The following is a 23,048-nucleotide window of genomic DNA, read 5'->3' as shown; positions in this document are numbered from 1 at the left end:
ACCTTGTTTACTAGTAGAAAATGCTCCTTTGGTACAACAGTTTAAAAAGCCTATTTTCCTTTAACTGTTAAATCTCTGGTGTTTTTGGATAAAAGGGATTGACTTTATTGCCTTCCAGAACAAACAAGATAGTATCTCTTCTATAGGAGGAGGAGAGAATCAAATGTGATGGAATATAGATTTCTTTTTTAAAAAGAACATTGAGATTTTTCCATAGTGATTTCTTTTTTTAACCCATAGCCAAACTCTTCACAATTGTGTAATTCAATCCTAAGTCCATCAACAATGGACTGAGGAGGATCATGGCTGTGGTGATCACATAGCCAGTGCAGTGATTGGCTTATAAAAGGAGCTCAAAAGAATTCTAGTAATAGATGATGGGTTCCGGAGGATGGACTGCTGCTCATGGATCCATTGGCTTCATTTCAACAACTTACATCTTGCACCTCAGAGGCTACCTCCAGGATGAGTAGCTGTCTAGTATTCAGAGAAAAATTATACATTGAGATTTGTGTTTCTACAAACTACTCTATGGCTTAAATTTTGAAAAACATGGCCAAAACATTAACCAATCTTAGTTAAGGGAAAAATATTGGTAAGTTAAAGTGATTTAACAGCAGTTAAAAACACATATTTGCAACAAAATATGTAACATTAAATGAACATTTTGAGTTATGAATTACTCATGATTGAGGAACAAATTTCACAAAACACAGATAATTCCACCTTATCCTCTCAAACAAATTTTATTTGTATTCTGCTCTAACAAATATAGTATGAAGGCAACAGTTGTTTAAGTTTCTTAGTGTATGGCACAGATGAAAAGAAACAAACAGATTTAGAAGCAGTCTAGCATTTAAATGCTGGTTTAACATAAGAGGCACGTATTATTCTATTTAGCAATTTATACCAGGTATGAGAAGACAATTTCTTTTTTTCCTTGCAAGCAACAGAATACATTTATTTGCATTAAGTAAAAACATATCTTGATCAAGAAAATTACTGTTTTAAAATTTTCCTTTATATCACAAATGTCAGGGTAAGGCAAATCCTTAATGAATCATATGATAAAAACCCTATTCCCCGAGAAAACATATTAAACATATTCTGCTAACTTTGTTATTTTGCAAAGCAAAGCCGACATGCACCACATACAGAGAAATGTCATTTCAAATCAAGTGCATCAAGCAGAGCTGTATTAATTCACAAAGAGGCTTTTCAGTTTTTCATAGAAAGATTTACAATTAGCTGTGGTGACTAACATGTGACCCTGTCTTACAGACAGTGTTTCGGATGCCTCCTTTGTAAGTTTTTATGAAAGAAGACTTGTCCGTCATCTGAATAGTTACCAGCTAGAGGACAAGCCCCTTTGTCTCTCCTACAATGAGTACCTTTTTAATTAGAACTATTATGTTGAAAGCCTACTTCAAACCTCAGTATTTAAACATAACTAAAATGGGGCTATTTTCCTCCCCTGCTCCCTCCTGTAACCCCTCATGCCACATAACCAGGCAGTAGTGTGGTTGGAAATTGACATCCAGAATTCATGTGCAAGAGAAACAGTCAGCTTTAAAATTTTCCATTCTACAGTCTGTGCAATGACAGCGCCAGTGAAATAAAGGTTTCTTGTGTTGAGGTGTCTCCGATCTGGCCCACAGCTAGATTTTTAATATTTTACTGTTAAAATGGAAAGTAACTTCATTATTTGTTTTAAAGCAGAAAATCTTATAACCCAATCAATAGCAATCAAAAAGCATAATGAAACAAAAATGAAACATAATATAATCATCAAATGAAGTTTAAACAAATTCAGCAGTGGAGCTAATGATATTTACTCCGCATTCTCTTAGCTTCCCGGGTACAAAGATTACTTTTATTTTCTACAGTTTTTAGGCAGAGAACTACTTCCTTCCACTCTGACCCACCCACATTTAAAATGAATGAATAAAACAGCTGTCCTGGATGATAAGGAAGATACCAAGACTGAAATAATTCCCATCCCAACTGTTCCAGGGATATTAGGTCTCTTTCATTTTTATCCATTGAAAGTCTCTATCCCTCTTTCCTCCCTCATGTTTTAAACTGTAACTCATTGCTGAGTGTGAGTAACACTCATGTTTGGGAGTCACAAGGAAATGTGCTCCTAGCAGACTGCATTTGTCAAGCACTTCACAAGAATGATGGTGACTTTCAATTAAGTTACAAAGATGACATGAAATATAAAAACTATCAGTATTGAAATGGCATCATTTCTTGAATTATTTAAAATGAGCCTCTTTTTTTTTGTTTTTCTAGAAAGCAATGTCTAATGACAGCAGAGGAGTCTAGAATAAATGGCAGAAGAAATGGACATGCTCCAAAATCATGAGGTCACTTAAATAGCATTGCTGTTAGGTTGATGAGCAGCTTGAAAAAAAACAAAAAGAAAAAAAACAAAAAAAAAAAAACCAGAACGTTAAAACATATTACATATGCAGAAATATAACTTGCTGATGATTCCAATATATGAAATAAGCCATGCAGGGGGGCAATAAATTCAGAAAGCCCAACACAAAACTAATAGGAACATAAAAAGGTGAATTTTTCCATAGAGGAAAGGGCAAAACTAAAGAATTTCATGGAATATTTAGGAAGTAGAGCATCCTTTTATTTTAGAAATACTCAATTTGATCCATTACTTTTCTTTCTCTACTAAGAAAAAATATATCAGTAACTTAATATTCTAAAGCCTTTATAAGGAAGACGGATTTAAGGACATATGCAAGAAATGGTAACAGTTTCCATGAGGCGGGGGTGGGGGAGGCGAGAAAGAATGGTCTTAGAACGCAGGGAGGCTGTGGGAAGCAGCCAGCCATCTTGCCTCATGAGGGTGGTTGTACATGTTGGCTCTGGGACAGACATTTGTGACAACTTCTGACTTCCTCCAGGGCACTTCATCACCATGCCCACACTACCACTGGCATCTTGGCTTATTCATACTGCTGCTCCCTTAAAGGCCACAATCAGTGGTCTGCTGTAAGAAGAGGCCAGCTAGCATATTAGTCTTGGACTTGGCATGAGCAAACCACACCATTTAAAAGCAGACCAGTAAGCCAAAATTGCATACAAGACCTCTAATTGCCTCTAACTTCAGGTGAGAATCTGTTCTGTGGGCCATCAAACCTTGGGTAAAGATAAGATGTTCTTTTATAAAAAGCACATATATAAAGAGATCTTTCAAGTAGAACTTTTAATTTCACAGGTATATGTTTGAATCCTAAATGTTGCAGCCCCCTCTCTTAACTAAAACACCTGGAAAAGTGCTGTCCTTTATAATGGTGTCTCACAGAGTCACATCTCACTGGGGGGCTCCATGCTACAGCACATGATAAAGACATCAGGAACCAAACAAGCTCTACTGAAAGTCGGTGTCGGAGAAGAACACCTCTGCTGTTCTGCTGGTGATGGGGAGCCCAGAGGACTGTCAGGGCTTGTCTCCCTTGTTTTACCTCTGTACTCTGCTCTGGATTAAGTCTTGCTTCCATATTCCCCGTTAACCACATGGAACAAAACTGTACCTTGGGAATCCCTGAAGAAAATATAATTTTCCATTCCTCATCCTGACCTTTTCCAAGTGATTTCTGAGGGTGTTGCCCATTTTCTATCTTTGTCTATGGATTATACAGGAATTGGACCTGGTGATTCCTGTAGCTTATCAAACAATCATCTTCCTTCCCTTCTTTGGAGAAACCACTGTACAACCTGCTTTGTGAAATAACCGAGAAAGCAGATAGGGCCGAGGATACACACGTGAGTGTTAAACCATGACCCTAGGGCAAAGTTATGAGAGAAAAGACAGAAATTACAGGAATAGAGCCTGAAAGATGCATTAATGTGGGTCACCCCACCAAATTACAGGAAACTTTTTTCTTCGTCTTCTTCTGTAAGCAAACAGAACAAAATGTAGCTAGAGAAATGAGAGCAAAGGATTCCCCGTCCTTCTGTGGGACTTGCCTCCCCCCACCCCCACCCTCCACAGACAGTGCTGCTGTCTTCCCACTCTCCCCAGGACCAGGAGAGGCTGTAATGCTGAAGACTGGCATTTACTTCTATTTCTTTGTTCCTTTGCTTCATCTTGTGCCCCTGCCAAAGAACAGGAGAAACCATTTGTTAGATTAATGACAAGCCATCTTCACAGGTTTAACGAGAATATCTTTTAAATACCATTGTCGCCCCTTACCTTTGGGGGGATAACTTCCAAGACCTCCAGTGGATGCCTGAAACCATGGATAGTACCCAACCTTATATATAGTATGCTTTTTCCTATACAGATACACTATGATAAAGTTTAATTTATAAATTAGGCACAATAAGAGATAAACAAAAAGAACTAATAATAAAATAGAACAATTATAACAACATACTGTAATAAAAGTTGTGTGAATGTGATCTCTCTCTCAAATTATCCGAAATCTTCCATTTAATATTTTCGGACTATGGGTGACCTCAAGTAACTGAAACCATGAAAAGCAAAACCATGGATAAGGGGGGCCATTGTACAGTCATTTAAATGTTTCTTACCCCTTAGACAGGCATAGCAATATCTTATTTGACTATCAAAGAACTTTGGATATCTGAGATGTAATTGATGGCATAGGGTATCTTTAAAAAGCATATGAATCACTGTTTAATAAATGTATGCCACATTGACAACTTGCTTCAGATGATGGGGACGATTAACTCACCTCTTCAAAATATTCTTTTAAAAACCTAAACTTGATTTGCTGTGTCTTCCCTTTTTGGCCCCATTCATACACTTTAGTTTCCAGAGCTCAACATATAGATAATAACGATGACAATTTACATAATGTTGATTTGCAAAAGTCATTGATGGTTATCTCACCACTTTGAGATCTTACTTATTAAATATCTGCTGTGTTCCCCACTTGTGAGAGAATTCTGAGAAGATACCAGGCCCTAGAAGACCTTATATTCTTTATTTTTTTGTATTTTTATAAATAAGGTATAATCCACATATAGGGAAATGCACAGATGTTAAGCACACTTCAATCTGTTTTGAAAAAATGCATACATTTAACTCACACCACTATCAAGATATAAAACATTCCCATAGTTCCAGAAAGTTCCCTTTCAAATTATTAACCCCACTTCTGCTAGAATCAATGACTGATCTGATTTCTATCACCATAAATGACTACATCTCTACAAGGAAGAACTGGAGCAGATGACCTCTGAGCTAATTTTCTACTATAACATCCTATGAATCCTTTTGAAAAACTACTCTTTGAGGTGTGTATATATATGTAAAATACTTAAAATATGCAAAAGTAGACAAGAGAGGAAAGTATCCTGAGTAATTCCCCCATTGACAATAACATCTGTAGTTAATATTATGGAATGTTTCCTTAAAGGATTTTTCTATATCTTTTATACATATATACATAATCACAAATTTCAATTTAACACTGAAAATTGTAAACATAAATAAAATTACAGATGATAGTATAACATACCCAGAATATATCCACCATCCAGATTTAATGTGTTAATATTTTTCAAATTCCCTTGTGATCTTTATTTTACTTTAAAAAATAAAATATTACGGGTAAATTAAACTGTTTTAGATCAATTAATTTAATTTACAGATAAATTAAAACTATTTCTCTTCCTTCCCAGAAATTACCAAATCCTGATATCAATGTGAATCAATAACTTACATGTTTTTATATGTTTACAAACATATTATTTACAAACACGCTCACACATAATGAAAAATATGTAGTATTACTTTGTATATTATAAAATGTACATAAATAGTAATTTTGTTTTACCCTGTTTTTAACTACAAATTGCTATTATAAATGTATAGTCAATATGTAATTTTATTTGCCCTTGTGTTTACCATTTTTCTTGGCTCACAATTGTTTCCTGCACCCTGCTCTTTCCTCTGGGCTCAATTTTCTTCTAACTGTTGTGCAACATTTAGGAGATTTTAAAGAGAGTAAGTAGCGATTTTCCCCTGAAAACGGCAAACACCATTTCTTAAATGATAGTGGAACTACTGTAGAATTCTATATTGACAATTATTTTTATTCATGTTTTGAAGACTCACAACTATTCCATTGTCTTCTGACTCTGGATGCTGGGAAGCCTGCTGTCCGTATAATACCCAATTCTTTATAGGTTAACTCTCCTGTCTCTCAAATTGCTTTAATTTTTTTCTCTTTGGTGTTCTGTAGTGCCTACGTGTGAATTTATTTTAAAAATAAGTCCTCCTTGTGACTTATTGTTCTTCTTTTAACTTAAAATTCATGACTATTGTCAATTCTGATAAATTCTCAGCCATTAAATTCCAAATGTTGACAGTCTACTATCTCTTTGTAGAATACCTAGTGAACACAAAACATCTCAGTTATTCTCTTATCCTTCATGTCTCCTCATGTGTCTTTTACATTACTACATTTTTATTTGCTTTTTCCAAATTTTTGTTAATTAATTTTTCATAGTGTTGCTCTTTTCCTATCATTTTATATCTGATTTTTATCTTTTTGTCATTTAAATGTATTTATTTTATAAAATCTTCAAAATTTTCTGCTCTCTCAAGTTCTTACGCTACTAATAATCCTATAATTTTACCCACTAACTCTCATTTTTGATAGATAATTTCCTTGTGTGTTTTGTAAGTTTTAAAATCGTGAACTCATATTCAGAATTTTTTTCTTTTGTAGGAATTCCAAGTGATAGTTTTACATTTCCATTTTGCTACCTACAGCAGGGATAACACTGATCCATAATCAACTATTAAATTAATTTCTCAGTTTATATATTGAGAAATTAATATATAATTTGACTTTGGATGGCACAAATTTGTTTCAAACTCATGGTGCATTTGTGTTTTCTACTTATCATAGGAGCCTTTTTCTTTCCCCCATGCTGCACCCTGGGCAGAAGTCTCCTTGTTAATTTCTGGAGGTGGGAGTCCCAGATTTATATATGTAGAGGTAACAGTTCCAACTCCTTACCTTGTGTGACTCAAGGTCCCAGGTAGGCATTAGAACCCAATCCCTAGACATAGGACCTATCTCTGCATTAACAACAAATCTGTAGACCTAAAATCTATGCAACATTACTAACAATTGTCACCCCAATAAACTTTAATTAAAAAAAAGAAATCTGTAGCCCCTAGTGCCGCTGCATCTCCAGTTTATCAGATTATTGTTTTGGCTTTCACAGTCCTCTTCACTTCTGCCACATTTGTTTTCATGTCAGTTGAGCTATGTATTTTGAAATATTTTTGTTATAGCTAATCTCTCATTTCTAAGCATTTGTATTGGGAGGCTTCTGAATTACCCCCCACTGTGTCAGTTACCTATTGCTTCATAACAAACAATTCCAAATCTTAGAGGGTAAAAACATTATTTATTATTTTTCATGATTCTATAATCTGGTCTGGCCTCAGCTGGGCAGTTCATCTGCTCCAGGTAGTATCCACCAGGGCCAGAACATCAAAGATGACCTCTCAGTTTCTAGGCTCTCTCTCCTCATGGCCTTTGTCATTCTGTAGAAGTGCCTGAACTTCTTACAAGGTGGCTGGATTCTAAGAGCAAGTATTGTGAGTGAGCAAAAATGGAAGTTACAAGGCCTCTTAGTGCCTAACTTAGAAGCCATACTTTGCATGCCATATTTCTCTAGAACTAAAGGTTCAGATTCCATGACCATCTTTATATGCCCTCAAATACTTGTTGAAAAATTATTTTCACATTTACAGAATATTCTATTGATTCTTTAATATATTCTCTCATTGTTATTTATGATATTCCTGATTTTTTACATTTATAAATTACACAACACAAACAATCTTGTATTATATCTTTGAACTCTGTAATTCTAATTCAATTTTACTATAATTCTTTAATTTCCTTGAAGGTATGGTGCACAGAACTAAGGTTAGTTTTCTTCTTCCTGTTGAACTTCCAGATAGTCTCTATAAACTCAGCTGAATAAATATTTCTGTGGGAATCAGTGAAGTTCCTCAGATCATACTGTTCTCTGTGACAACTGTGTTTGGAAACTCACTATTGTTTGGGGAAGGTATGGTGTCAACAAAGAATTTTATATTGGGAGTATGTGCACTTCCATTGATCAACCAAGTGACCCTGTGCAATCCCCTTCTCCTTCCTGGAACTGAGTTTCTTTAAACTAATTTTGAATTTTAAATTTTGACAACTTACTCATTAGGGTAAAGGTATAAATTGGTGTTGATGGTCAAGAAGGAAAATATTTTGACATTTACCAAAGAAAACAGATTTGTCCTGGTACTATATCTATATATTGATCACATAGGAAAATAATAGTTTCTGTAAGAAAAAAATATCTAGACAAGGAGCCTATAGTTTGTTGTCAACAAAAGGGCAAAAGGTAAGGCAATACTGAAGAACTTGTATTTAAAATTTTCAGGTTTAGTCCGACTTCATTAATTTTTAATGGATACTCCTCTACCATATTATTTGTGCTGCTTATCAAGATACTTAAAATACATAAACAAGGTTGACAAAAAACAGAAGACATGTTTATAAGACCATGTTTGCGTGTGTTTATAACTTTAGCAGCTCTATGCTATACATGTATTACACAAATGCTATTATATTGAGTTGTAAATGATGTTCAAGACCATGATGTGAAGGACAGATGTGTGTGTACTTTCACACGTTCTCAAAGTTTATTATGTGGTGATGCAGCAGCTCAAGAGTCTGGTGCAGCATGACCTCCTGGGGGAGTGTAGAGACCTATTGAGAAGATACAGGGAGTGCAGGGAGGTTCTGGGAGGCAAAGGTGTAAACACATTTGTGTCATGTGCTGGATGACCCATAATTCATTTATTCTACACTTTTTTTCCCCCACAGCTAAGTAATTTAGGCTAGGAATTGGAATGGCAAGCCTGACTTCTTTCCTCTAATTCTTCTCACTAGCCCTCACGATATGGAAAAGGGTTACAGACCACTCATCATTCTAGATATACTTCAGTCTCTGTTGAGAGATTTAGAGTGTTGGTCTGGAAAAACTCCTAAATATGGTCTGGCCCAAACTTTTATTTTCCTGGGGAGTTCCCTGAGGCTCATTCAACTCCACCAACCTTTGCACAGACACAGCAGTCTACAGGTAGTGGAGTGAGAGGTTAGAACATAAGACCAGCTTCTTTCTGCCCAAACACACTCAAGGGCATTTACACATTCTCCAGGGCACACATTTAGTGTTATGCTTAAAAACAGATATACTAAAACAACTCAGCAGGTAATTTCTGGAAAAACAATACTTCAGAATCAGCTTGGGGTGGCTGAAATAATTTGATCACTCCAGGAGACCAGAGGGTGAGATTGATAGGAAGACATTTTTTCTTGATGTCAAAGCTCAGAAAACCAAAGCACCGCATAATGAATATGCTGTAGTTTATCTAGTCCCTTTAAAGACAGCAAGCGTCTAGGGTAATACTTGCTCCTTACACTGTTATTTGGTATAATGATTTTTAAAGTTTAGCCTGAGCCATGCTATGGGACTTGGTAGAGCCTAGGGAAATCCAATATGCTATTTACAAACACTTCCTATGGCCACTGTAATCAATTGAAAATCCCACAACAGAGGCACTTACCTATTAGTTAATCTTCTTGCTGACTCTCTGTTGGGTCATTTACACTGTCAACCTGACTATTCATTTCAACTATAACCAGAAAGGGAAACAAAAAAGGATAAGTATTTATTAAACCCAAATCTCTTAAGCACATTAAAATGGTCTATGAGTAGATATATTTTTGATTTCCTATCTTATACCTCTTTTCAGTTCATTTGCATTTCTTTAAGATTTTGGGACCATTTTTGTCAATTTTTACCAGTCAGGAATGGGGAGGGCAGAATTACCTCTTTACTGAACTGTAGAAACTGAGTTGTCATTTTATACCAGCTTTTTGGGTTGACATTTTGGGTATATTTATTACCATCCTTAGGTAAATTCAAAGCTCTTAATAAAAGTCTAAGAAAATAAAGAGAAAACAAAGCAAAAGAGAGCATTGACCTGCAGAAAGGTAAAGAGTTCCCGCTCAAACCGCTATGTCAATAGGCTTCTTTGTTTTGCCATGTTTTCAATTTTGAAATTCAAAACAGACCCTGTAAACTTGCCAATGCGTATAGTGGCAGTGGGCCCCATGAACTAGAAAAGCAAAACATCTAACCAGATCACACAGCAATGATAAAACAAAACCTGTGCTTTTACTTTTCTGTGTGTATTTTTCTCTGAGCATTTGCATAAAAATAGAATGCATAATTACTGCCATTGTCCAGAAGTAGTGAAGCACAGACATAGCAATCACTGGAAATTTTCAAGGGTCAGTAGGTTTAATTAGGTTGATATTTTTAAAGCATCAAAGCCCATATTATAAAGTGAGAGACAATATACAAATGGACAATGGCCAGACCATATACAGCATTAGAATTCCAACTTAAAATCTCTGCAGTAACCAGCCTGGGCAACAAAACCACAGCCTCTGTAGCAATCAGCTCAGGATGGTCAGTGACTGCCAGATTCCCTATATTTTGCCCCACACTTTCTACATAGTAGGGGCCAACCAGGAAAAGCAAAGTATGTTCCCAAGCCAGCCACCTAAGATGCCCCACTTCTAGTTAGCCGAAGTTTCCTTCCCCATGACAACAACCTCCAATCAGAGGATGCTATGAGCCTTCCCTTTTGTTAATTATAAAGGTTTCCCACTTCCTTGCCTGCCTTTGAGTTGACCAAACACAAGTGATAATGGCTGACACCTTTATAAGCTCAATTAAGAAATCTGTGTTTTCTCATTTGGGTAGCCTTCATTTATTTGCACAGAATCAACCACCCAAGTCTCTTTTTCTTGAACATGAAAGCTCGACTCAAGTAAAATAGTGGCAGATGCTGTTTTTCACACCCCAAAGAAGGAATGACATTGTATAGCATCCCACTCAACTCTTTCTGAAGGAGGAAGGTTTTAAAAGCAGGTCTTTGTTTTCACCTGCACAGTAGTCTGGGTTTCTAATGATGTGTGAGCTCATTCTAAACCCAGGTGTAAACTGGCCAGATGCCGTAATTCTACCTCTACAAGGAGAATAGTGTGTGTACTTTCAGTCTTGGTTTACAAAGTTGTTATAAGTTCGTCCATCTCAGTGTGCGAGCATGCAGAATAAAATATAGTAGAGCATTCCTTTCCTGCTTCTTCCTCCAATCCAGGGGTCATTAGGTCCAAAATTTATTAACAAATGCTGCTATAAAAAGCTTTCCATGATCAAATATGTTTGAAAAAGCAACTTCAAACAATGTTAATAAGTTTCTTTACAACTGAGACTTCTTAGAGCCTAAAAGATGCATGGTGAATCTCCAAGTGAGGGCTAATACTCAGTATTTCCCACATTTATTTCCCTTGTATTCGGTGAGCATTGTATGGGCCTGATATTCTTCAGAACATGCTTTGTAAAGACCTAGTTAAGAACCATAGGTATAGAGTTGCAATTAGGCTGGGGCAGGTTTTGTGCAATTGAGCATGACTATCATGGGTTGGCTTTTAATGGACGGATCTGGTGTTCTTTATTTTTTTTTTTTAAAGTAATTGCAGTTTTTGCAATTATTTTTAACCTTTACTTTTTCTTTTTCTTTCTTTTTTTTTTTTTTTTTTATTGGGGAAGGGTAATAGAACTTTATTGGGGAACAGTGTGTACTTCCAGGACTTTTTTCCAAGTCAAGTTGTTGTCCTTTCAATCTTAGTTGTGGAGGGTGCCGTTCAGCTTCAAGTTGTTGTTCTTTCAGTCTTAGTTGTGGAGGGCACAGCTCAGCTCCAGGTCCAGTTGCCAGTTGCTAGTTGCAGGGGGCACAGCCCACCCTCCCTTGTGGGAGTCAAACCAGCAACCTTGTGGTTGAGAGGACGCGCTCCAACCAACTGAGCCATCCGGGAGATCAGGGGCAGCTCAGCTCAAGGTGCCGTGTTCAATCTTAGTTGCAGGGGGCACTGCCCACCATCCCTTGAGGGAGTCGAGGAATCGAACTGGTAACCTTGTGGTTGAGAGCCCACTGGCCCATGTGGGAATCGAACCGGCAGCCTTCAGAGTTAGGAGCATGGAGCTCTAACCGCCTGAGCCACCGGGCTGGCCCTGGTATTCTTTTTGAACATCATTCTCCTAGATAATGTATGCCCATGGGTAAAAAAATCAGTTTGTGCAAAAGGGGCTATAACGGTGTGGAATACCAACTACTACAGGGAACTCTATTTAAAACAACCAAGTACCAGTAGCTGAATTTTTCCCAAAGGCATATCAACTCAAAGTAATTTCCTTTTTTTAGGGGGAGAGGGCTAAAACAACTGAAACTGCAAGATATATATATCTTGAGTATATACATATACACACACAAATATATAAATAGTTCACTGACCAATTCTGGTTCACCTAAGCTCTTTGGGGTATAGAATTAAATAAATGTTTAGTAAATCATGTATGCTCAAATAGTAGTTTTGCAATGCAAATTATAAAATATCAAGAGTATGTTGTGCATGGTTAAGAACATGTTCATATTCTTGAGGCTCAGAATCTTCAGACAATTTCAAAATGAGAAGGGACTTTAAAAACAAAAACAAAAAACGTTTTGTGAATTTATTTCTAAGATGCTTTTAAAGACTCGCTATGATTTTGGCCAAGCCATCTGATGTGATACACTGAGACAGTGTGATGAAGGTGCAAGAACAACCTTAGCCAAAACTCAAGCCAGGGCTCCAGATTGGAGCAGGGGTGACAATTGAACAAGCACTTTTTTAAGACATCAGTGAAGTTTACCAGCTAGACTTCAGTCCAGCTCAGCATTGGATTTACCTAGTGTGGCCTCAGTATTGTAAGGTATGATTGAACTGAGGTACATGCTGTATTTTTAAACTGAGCTAGTGTCAGTGTTTTAAAAAGGCTGCCAATTTTATAAGTTCTTAGTAGAAAATGTTTTTTTAACTTCACCTTGTTCTAACTGAATATGTTGATTCATAGGCTAGCTCCCTTAATCCTACATAACACACAGAAAATGTGCCAGATTTGTATTCTGTATGAGCTCTAATCCCTTATGATCCTTACCATCAGGACTTGTACAGTTTTCTGTGTCGCAGGAGCCTTCCCTTTTCACAGAAACTCTAGGTGTGTTCTCGCCTTGAGCTGAAAGAGTGAAATAAGTAGTTCTTGATTAATATAGAATTAGAACAACCTGACTGCCAATTGTTCTGTCACCCTCCATTGCCTTCTTCAATTTAAAAATACTCTTGGGATTCAACTTCTTTTGCAGAAAAAGTTAAAGGAAGAAATAGTTGCTTTGAATACTTTAGTGCTGTCATCTTCTAAATTCTCAGATTTGGGAGAGAATCACATACATACATACACAATTTCTCAAATTAGAAATCTGGTTCTTGGTTTAATCAGAACAACCTATGATTTAAATTTAGGAAAATTTGTATATATGTGAGTTTATGTAGCTTAATCTTTGAAGAGAAAAAAAAGAAAACCTACTTTGCCTTAGGCGTGCCTAAAAGCAGAAAGATTCATTCTCCTGGCAGTGAGGTAATTCATTTAAACACACATGAATGGTTTAGTTGCTTCCCTAGGAGACCTTCACAGATGCTGCCATTTTGGATTGCTGAGAATCCAGTCTTTAGGTAATTTCCATGATTGTTCTCTACTTGCACAGCTTCAGAAGACCTGTCATCCATATGCTGTAACTAAAGCTGTATAACATGCTTAAGTGTAACAGTAAGGGGATCTTTTCTTTTTTTCATTGCAAGAAATTTTCCACATAGTCAAAAGGACAATATCTTCTTACTTCTTAGTTAAATATCTATTGTGCTTTCATAACTTGAAGAGCTAGGACATTTGAAAATACAAAAACAGATAGAGATCATGTGCTGGGAAATCCACAGTTTCAAAGTTTCAATTATTTCTGTATTTTTTCATGTAAATGGTTAAATTCATTTTCATTACATGAGTACTTATTGTGCCTGCAGTATGTTAAATTTGGTGTGCCTGTGGGTGAGGATGAAGCAAGGATGGGAAATATGCAGTTTAGAATCCCTTCAAAGGAATATACCTTCAAAGATAAAAATTGCACTCTTGGTAATGATTTACTGAAGCTTACAATCAAGAAATATGACTCAAAGGTGACAATCTCTGAGCCTGGGTAGATAGATGGTAGGGAGGTCAGTACTTGAAGACATATAAAACAAGTAGAGTATAGGAAGGGAAAGAAAGGCATTTTAGCTTTGAAGTGTGAAGTGTTGGGTCACTTCATTAGAGATGCCAAACAAACTTTTGTATCCAGGGCTGAGGAAGAAAATTATGAATTAGACATGTACGTATTTGGGAGACATCAATATAGAAGTAACACTGATGATAAGAGAATGGATGAGAGAAGTCAGGAAAAGGCTAACACAAGAAGAAAAAAAAATTACTCATAAGCTCCTGAGCCCTTCAAGGACAATATGAAAGTAATTGTGTCCATGAGTTCTTTTCATTAGTTCCTAAGGATGAGGTTGGAGAAGGGAAAACAAAACTTGAAACTTCCAGCTGGACTTAATATTGTATCATTTCCTTTCTCACTCTGCCAATTCTAGAAAGAGGACTGTTTTTCAATTGCTCATCAACACATTCCTTAAAGACACAAATACAGAAAATAAGAAACAAACAAACAAAAAATTGATGAATTTCTCTCTAAGACCAGGAGCAGAAAATCTTGGCTAATTATGCCTCAAAACACAGAAGTAATAACCAAAAAAATGGAAATATTTGACTTTATATAAACATAATAAAATTTTGGATGAAAATAATACCATAAGTAATGTTTAAAATATAAAGATTACAAATTGAGGAAATATATTGATTCGTTTTTATCATAGACAAGGGTTAATATCTTTAATACATAAAAAACTTCTAAAAATAGAGACAAAGAAGATCAAGAAACTGATACAAAATTGATCAAGAAACTTAACAAACAGTTCATTTAAAAAAAAATGGCCTGTAGTCATGTGAAAAGATTACTCAGTTTGCTAATGATGAAGGAAATGAAAATTAAAATCACACTGAGAAAGGAATTTCTGCCTAAGGTGGACTACTATGATGTAAACTAACCCTCCCACTAAGAACAGCTAGAAACACTGGACAGATTCTATAAGACATTATTTTAAGGCACCAGAGAGCCATCAATGCAGCACAAACTGGAGGAGGTGCAAAATGCAGAGTCTGACATTCCAAATGTGCCAAGAAGTTGAACAGAGCCTCCAGAGGTCTTATGAGGATTGGGGGAACTGGGGCAGGAGGGAGGGACAAAATTTGGAGGTCAGGGCCTACCGAGAAAGAGTTGCCCTGGTAAGTACCTCAAGTTTTCTGTTGGGTTTTCTGAAGGGTTATACTCTTGGAGCAAGGATGAACTTGAAATAAACCAGCTCTTTAAAAAAGTGAAGTCCATCAGTTTGATTTCTTCAGAATGCCGAGCTGGGTAGTTTTGTGTCCTTTGGCTAGCCCTTCTCCTGCAGACCTCAGCTTTGAAGAACAGAGTCTTGGAATATTGTACTTACATACTTTTCCTATTCTACCTTCACCTAAGCCAGGATAAGCAGAGATCTCACTTGTTATCTTTTCTCTACAAAGTCTTCCACTACATGTGTCTTCCATTTTAGGCCTGGATTGCAGCTTTTGCTGTTTGAGGCAGAGATAAAGAAAATGTTTTGTGTACATTGCTTACTGAATAATAAGGACCAAAATTAAGGCCTCTGATCAACTTCAAAACAAAAACAACAGAAAACAAAACCAAAAACTAAAGTCCAACTTTTAATCAATTCAATTCCTAATTAGATTACAGTGCTCTGTTCTGTCTTACCTGCTTGTAGAAACAAAAATAAATCCTCTTTGGAAAAAGATTAAACCACCTAGAGACTCAAGTTATCTCTACAATGTTTTGCACAAAGTGTCCTACATTCAGTAATAATAATAAAAATATAATGTAGCATTCCAAAAAAACAAAAATGAATCACTTAAAACAGATAGAGACATATTAGAGATCCAGATATTATAGAAACACTTTAAAATAATGATTAATATGTTTAAGAACTGGATGTCAAGTTGGAAAATGTTCTTGGTAAAGAAGTTGGTTAGATAACTGGAAACCATTAAAAAAAGTAGAATTGAAAAATATACAATAATTGAAATTAAAAATTTAACAAGTGTATTTGGTAGCAAGTAGACACAGCCAAAGAAGGGATTAGTAAAATGAAAACTAGGTTAGAATTAAAATAAAGTACAGATGAAAAATACACAAAGAGTTAGTAAACACATGAGATAGGGTCTATCACATATGTAATGTGCAAAAAGCAATATTCTAAAAGATAATGGCTGATAATTTCCTCCAAATTAAGGTGTTAAGATGTTAAACCACTGTTTCAAGAGTGTTATGATCCACAAGCATAATTAATACAAAGAAAAACCTCACTTAGGCCAATCTTTGTAAAATGCTAAAAACCAAGGTTAAAAAATATATAAAATTATCTACTGAATAAAAATCCATTAACTTCAAAATAATAACAATAAGATATATAGATAACTTCTCAGCAAAAATAATGGAAGCCAGAGACAATGCAACCATATCTTGAAAGTGCTCAAAGAAAAACTCACCAATATAAAATTTTGTATCTAAAAAAAGCTACTTTCAAAATTCAATTTGAAATAAAAAACATTTTCAGGGAAAAAAAAGTGAAATTTGTTATCAGTAGACCTACCCTAAAGGAATAGTTTTCACCATACTCAAAAATAAATGCCCGATAAATTATAGAACTAACTGTGAAAGGTAACATGGAGAAAGGTCTTCACAACATTAGGCAAAAGTTTCTTACACAGGAAAAACAAAACACCAACCACTACGGAAAGACTAATAATCTGGAAAACATTAATTAGTATCATTAGTATATCAAAACATATATTAAGAGATTACAAAATAAGCCAGAGTGGAAGAATATATTTGCAATTCAGGTCATTTACAAAGGACTCTTGTACTACCATGTTTCCCCAAAAATAAGACCTAGCCAGACCATCAGCTCTAATGTGTCTTTTGTACCAAAAATTAATGTAAGACCTGGTCTTATTTTACTATAATATAAGACTGGATCTTATATAATAATATAATATAATATAATATAATATAATATAATATAATATAATATAATATAATATAATATATACCGGGTCTTGTATTACTACAGTATAAGACCAGGTATTATATAATATAATATAAAACCAGATCTTATATTAATTTTTGCTCCAAAAATGCATTAGAGTTGATGGTCCGGCTAGGTCTTATTTTTGGGGAAACATGGTAATACATAAATAAATCAATATAAAAAATAACAGAAAACACTGGGAATCCAACAGAAAGTGAGCAAGACACAAACAGATAGGGCACAAAAGAGAATATCCTAGCTGGTCACTTAACTTTTTGAATGACTAACCAAATCTCATAGTATTTAAAAGCCTTGGCTTTTCAATATTAAAATTACTATAAAATGTTCTAACTCCTTGTCTAACTCTCTGGGAAACCATCAAAACTAATTAAAACATAACAGTATTGTTATTTTTATAAGAAATGATTACTGTGGAAGGAAAATTAATTGACCTAAAACTAATTAAACACTACTTATGGGACTTTCTCCCCAGGTTTTTGATGTGATCTAGAGATACCTGTGACTGATTTTTCCAGTAAATCTCTCAAACTCATTACTATCAATGGCAACAACCCAGGTGATATTACTATGGAGAAACCTCTCTGACATTGTGGGAAACGTCCTGATAGTCAAGATGCTAGTCTATTAAACAATGCTCAGTGAAAATGAAGGAGTATACAAAAACACTTTTAAGAGCTGGGTGAGAGAAGAAGGAAGAAGTTGAAGAAAGCATAACCCAAAAGGCAAATCAGAAAGTAGTAAATATTTAAGTTTCTGCCCAATGTTTTGTCTTTCCAACTTAATTATGATATAATACAATACATTCATATGAGAATTCTTGGGTTGTGCCACCACATTGGAATAGATTAGCATGAGATGCAAAGGCAAGTTTGAGATCCAGGAGAGAGAAAAACAGAAATCAAGGTTGTAGTTCTGTACACTGCTAGGTTCTAGGAGCAGAGTGAGGCATAGTTTGTTATATTTGCTTTCAAAGACACTAAAGGTATGTTTGGTAGACATTATTTATTTAATATCATGAGGGTGCATGATTCATGCATATATGTGTGTGCATGTGGTATGAATATATGACTGTACATAGTGGCATAATTATGTGAATATGCACGTGAATATGAGTATGCATGTGCAAGTGTATGTTTGTGTGTGTGTGAGGGTGGTGTATTGGAAAAGAGGGAAAGGAATGATAGATATTTGTTACTCTGACATGCCTGTAGAACTGGTATTATCTGAACGGTTTCTCTCCTGCTGAGCAGTGCAACTGAGTGCCTCAGAGAAATGAGTCCATTTCACACAGACAACAGAATCTGATCAAAACAAAAATTGCCTCTACAGCCTATTTATTCCATCCAGTTTGCCTTTCCCTCCCCCATTTTGATTGCTGCTGCTTGAAACACAAATAAGAGGTACATTTCAGGGCTCCTAGCAGGATATAAAAGTTGCTGAAATAGAAAGAGTCTGGACATTCAGCACCGCTTTCATTTTCATTTACCAATTGTAACTGCCCTCCTCAAAACCTTGATCATGGTAAACTTTTATAGGTCAGCTGCATTACAAAAAAGTAATAAATGAAGCAGGTCTCATCACAAAGAAAAAATACTGAGATGCATATAGAATGCAATTAACCAGATTTTTAAATACATAAACATGAAGAGATGTTAGAGGATCCTTCAAGTTCTTCCTTTGAGATTAGTGTTGACAATAAACTCCATGCAATCAATAGAATTACAAATAATTATCTCTCAGAATGTGTAGTTGCTTAGTTGTCACAGCAGCTATAAAGAACAGGGCCTGTCTGGATTGAATTGTATTGAATTAGAGTTGTGTTGACCCAAAGCAGGCATTCTTGAACCATGGAAAATAACCGCTTGCCATGTTTATTTTCCAATTTTACTATTAATGTAATTAATTAGGTAATTGTTCAGAAATGCTCATTTCCTGTCTTCTATCCCTATAGGAGTCTACTTCTCTGTTCCTTGATGTTAGTTTTGTCCATGGAATTTGTTTTGGCCAATGGGATATTAGCAGAAGTGAGTCTAACAGACCCTTGACATACATTTGTACAACTGGGGCTTGCCCTCTTATACTCCTGAGTTTTACCCCAAGAACATGCTTTTGGGAGGAGTGGGTCCAAACAGAATAAGATCTGAGCTCAACACATAGCCTGATGTCCTTCCTAGTCCAGACTTGATGTGGTTGATCCTCATATCCATGAAAAGAAGTATATATGATTGTTGTTCTAAGCCCCAGAGGTTGAAGATGGTTTGTTATGTAGCATTGTTAGGACGCTAGCTAAAACATTTAATAATATATTCTAATTGACTCAATTTTAACATGGCCTTTTAATTTTGTCCCCTAGCAATTACAGCTTGATTTATGCTGAATTTTTAACACATTGTAATAAATGTTAATTTCTATATCACCTAAAATTATCTACAGAAATACAAATGGTGCATGTATGAAACTTTGAGAAACATTGAACTAATGAATACAGATGAGAATCCTCTTAACAGAGGATTAATACGGCAGAATCCTCTGCTGATCTCATAATGGTACTGAAATGGAAGATAACTGGTCTTAGAGTTTAGGGTATTTGTCACATACATTTAACTTACAAGAACAAATGGAAAGAGGCTATTATTCCATATGCATAGACATTGATTTATGTTATTTTTAAGCTACTAATTGTTAGGGGAGATGAGCTCAATTAGACTTTACCTAAGGTTGCCAAGTTCACTTTGTAGGTGTAGAATCCAAGTACAACTAAGTGAAAAGAGATCGAAGACCAATTTATGGAGGAAAAATAGTTTCAATGGAAATACAGAACATGAAGAGAAGATGAGTCTGTGGCACACTCTTGTAATGATACTTCCCCCAAAACTGCTCTTTACAATTAAGTCACCAACACTATTTAAAATTATGTTAAAAGTCACTCTTCTCAATGATGTGGTAGCTATAGCCATAAGCTAAATATATTTAATCTCAAAAAGAAAATTCCAATCCTTGGAAATGGCATGGGCTTATCTATTCACATAGCTGCTTGAGTAGCATACAGGTTTCATATCCAGGTGTTCTGTGATAATATGTAAGGATGCAGGGAGTAGACACCTATTCTTAGAAAAATTCATCCAAAGTGAAGGGAGGCCTAATAAATCAGGCAGCATTTAACAAAGATTTACTACTCACTTTTCCTACAACAAATACCATGTAATAATCCACAAATCCGGCCTCAATAAATTGCTTCTCTCAATTAAATATGACTTTGTTTTGTTTCATTTTTGTAACTTCCTTTCCTATTGCCCATAATAGATTATGAACTGCCCATTTCTGGTCACCTTTCTCAGATGTGTCACCATTAGTGAAAGGGGATGGAAAGTAATTCTCTAGAGGTGGGCAGAGCTGGTTTCAAATCCAAGCTCTGGATTTCTCTTTGTGTGATCTTGGAGAAGTCCTGTTCACACCCAGAGTCCCAGTTTTGTCACTTATAGCTAGAGGTAATGATACCTTCCTCATAACATTTGAGGCTCAAATGAGATAATGACTAACTATATTAATTAAATGCTTGATCACTATTTATTGGCTAAGAGAAACAATGAGTTTAATATCTACCTCTGGATATCTTTGCATTGGCGACTCTTAAGCGCACAAACTTAACTGAATCACCTCTTTTTGATCATTCAAGAATTTATCACATTTCTCTCTTTTCTGATATCATTCATTCATTCATTCATTCAGCTAGTGTAAGCACATGGTTGAAAGTTCGTGAACTTAACTGTCCGACCTTTGTACATCAGGTCCCTGCTATGTATGAAGCTTAATGAAAATAATTGAATGGAGTAGAGATCTGGCTTAGCTGGATTAACATTCAGAGGAGCAAACACTATTGTTATTTAGAAGTATATATTTTTATTACTTCTTCTCTTTCATAATTAGCTTTTTTGCATTATAGATGAAGAAAAAATAAGTATCAAAAATAAAATACCACAAATTTCTCTCTTTCTGGCTTTGAAAAAAGACTCGTTCTTTTCAATTTGCTAAAGGTAAGTTGGTCCAGAGTCTTCCATAAAAAATCAAACTTCAGATGTAAATTTTATTAAAGTGTATGTATCAGTCTTTTTTTCAGTCTTTACATTTTTGATTGGAAATGGGCTGTTTTAAATAATAAGGGTCAAGAATGGATTATTTTGGCTCAAAAGCTAATACTTAAATCCTTTAACCACAGTACTTAAATCAGATGCTTTAAACCCATTGTCCTGCATTTCACAGGCATTCTCAGTTTATACCTCTTGGCATGTAGATGTCCAGATTCTCCCTCTCCTCTCCTGTTCTTCTTTCCCACCCCCTTTTGTTTCTGTCCTCCCTTCTTCCTTTCTGTCCTTTCTCTCTTTTGCCACTTGGTTTTATATTTTACCAATTTTCCTATTTGGTTGCTCAATTTTTTTCCCTTACTGACTTTTATATATTCTTCATAAATTAAGAAAATTAACTCTATGTCAAATATGTCGCAATTATCTTCTCGTGGATTGTCATGTCTTTGATTTTCTTTAAGACACATTAAATTTGACTATGCTTTGTTCTAAAAATTTTAGATATTGTTTTTCTTTTTTATTATTTTTATTTTATTTTATTGGTGAATATTGTGGAAGAGTGTGTTTCTCCAGGGACCATCAGCTCCAAGTAGTTGTCCTTCAATCTAGTTGTGGAGGGTGCAGCTCAGCTCCAAGTCCAGTTGCCATTTTCAATCTTAGTTGCAGGGGGTGCTGTGACCATCCCATGCGGAAATTGAACCATCAACCTTGCTGTTGAGAGCTCACGCTCTAACCAACTGAGCCATCCAGTCCCCCTAAGTATTGTTTTTTAAGTGACACCTATGTGCCAAGATAGCTGTAAAATTCTTTCTTTATTCATATTTAACATCAAAAATGTGTTCTCAGGATGAGACTTAGATATTGATTTTTTGGAACATGGTTTGCCCATTAGATCATCAATTCAGTTTCCCCTTCATTTTAGGGAATTCACTCTTTTATGTGTTGACTTCTAAATTCCACAAATACCATTTCTTCCCATATAGGACAGCTTATTCTATTCCATATATATTATTTTTTCTCTAATTGTTTTAGAGTTTCTGCATTCTTTTTCACTATGATTATCTCAAGCATTTTTTTCTTTTTTAGTAATTTGGTCTTTGTTGTTCTTAATTGATTTATTTCTCTAATGAGAAAATTTATCTCTTTGGTTTTTACATTTCAGATCATTATGCCATTTTATCACCTTATCTTAAAGCGCTTTAATGTTCTTTCTAAGTTCTTCTATAGTAATTGTAGAGGATTTTAATGTTTTTCTTGGGTTATCTTTCTTCCATAATAAAGTCTTCATCTGTCTTTTGTTGGCTTGCACGTTTACTTGCTTCCTCCTCTCTCTGTCTCTGTCTCTCTGTCTGTCTCTGTCTCTGTCTCTGTCTCTGTCTCTGTCTCTCTCTCTCTCTCTCTCTCTCTCTCTCAGTTATGGCTTTTGTGTGTTTGCAGGGTCAGGTGCATGGCACATGTTAGCAAGCTACTTGTTATCATAGTATGTGTGGCTTTTTGATCAATCCACGAGGAGCTATCTAGAAGTGCTTTCTTTGGGGAGTTTTCTTTGTGGGGGTGGTGGGGCTGTAAAGTAGCCAGAGCATTTACCATATTAGTTATGCTGAATTTCTCAGCAAGTGTATCCCATGCCCAGTACAGGTTCACCTTCCTTTGTCTGTACTATTGTCTGTCATAGTGCGAGGCTATCCTTGGGGTTTGG

The 23,048-nt window shown here is 35.5% G+C and overlaps 1 protein-coding gene across 4 annotated transcripts in view; it reads right to left on the bottom strand.

The window, feature by feature from the left end:
- Positions 1–720: 720 nt before the first annotated feature.
- MACROD2 (mono-ADP ribosylhydrolase 2) overlaps positions 721–23,048 on the bottom strand; it is a 2,106,080-nt gene continuing 2,083,752 nt past the window's right edge. For all 4 annotated transcript variants that reach the window (XM_074317443.1, XM_074317442.1, XM_074317444.1 and 1 more), the window contains 3 exons: positions 13,129–13,206; positions 9,647–9,715; positions 721–4,122 (listed from right to left, as the gene is read on the bottom strand). In XM_074317443.1, the coding sequence (XP_074173544.1) occupies positions 9,654–9,715; positions 13,129–13,206 (140 nt within the window). In that variant the 3' untranslated portion in view covers positions 721–4,122; positions 9,647–9,653. The remainder of the gene's footprint in view (positions 4,123–9,646; positions 9,716–13,128; positions 13,207–23,048) is intronic.

Source organism: Rhinolophus sinicus, linkage group LG13 (assembly GCF_036562045.2).
Source record: "Rhinolophus sinicus isolate RSC01 linkage group LG13, ASM3656204v1, whole genome shotgun sequence".
Classification (NCBI taxonomy): Eukaryota; Metazoa; Chordata; class Mammalia; order Chiroptera; family Rhinolophidae; genus Rhinolophus; species Rhinolophus sinicus.
Note: the sequence above shows the minus strand (reverse complement) of the source record. Positions and strands in the feature narration are given on the sequence as shown.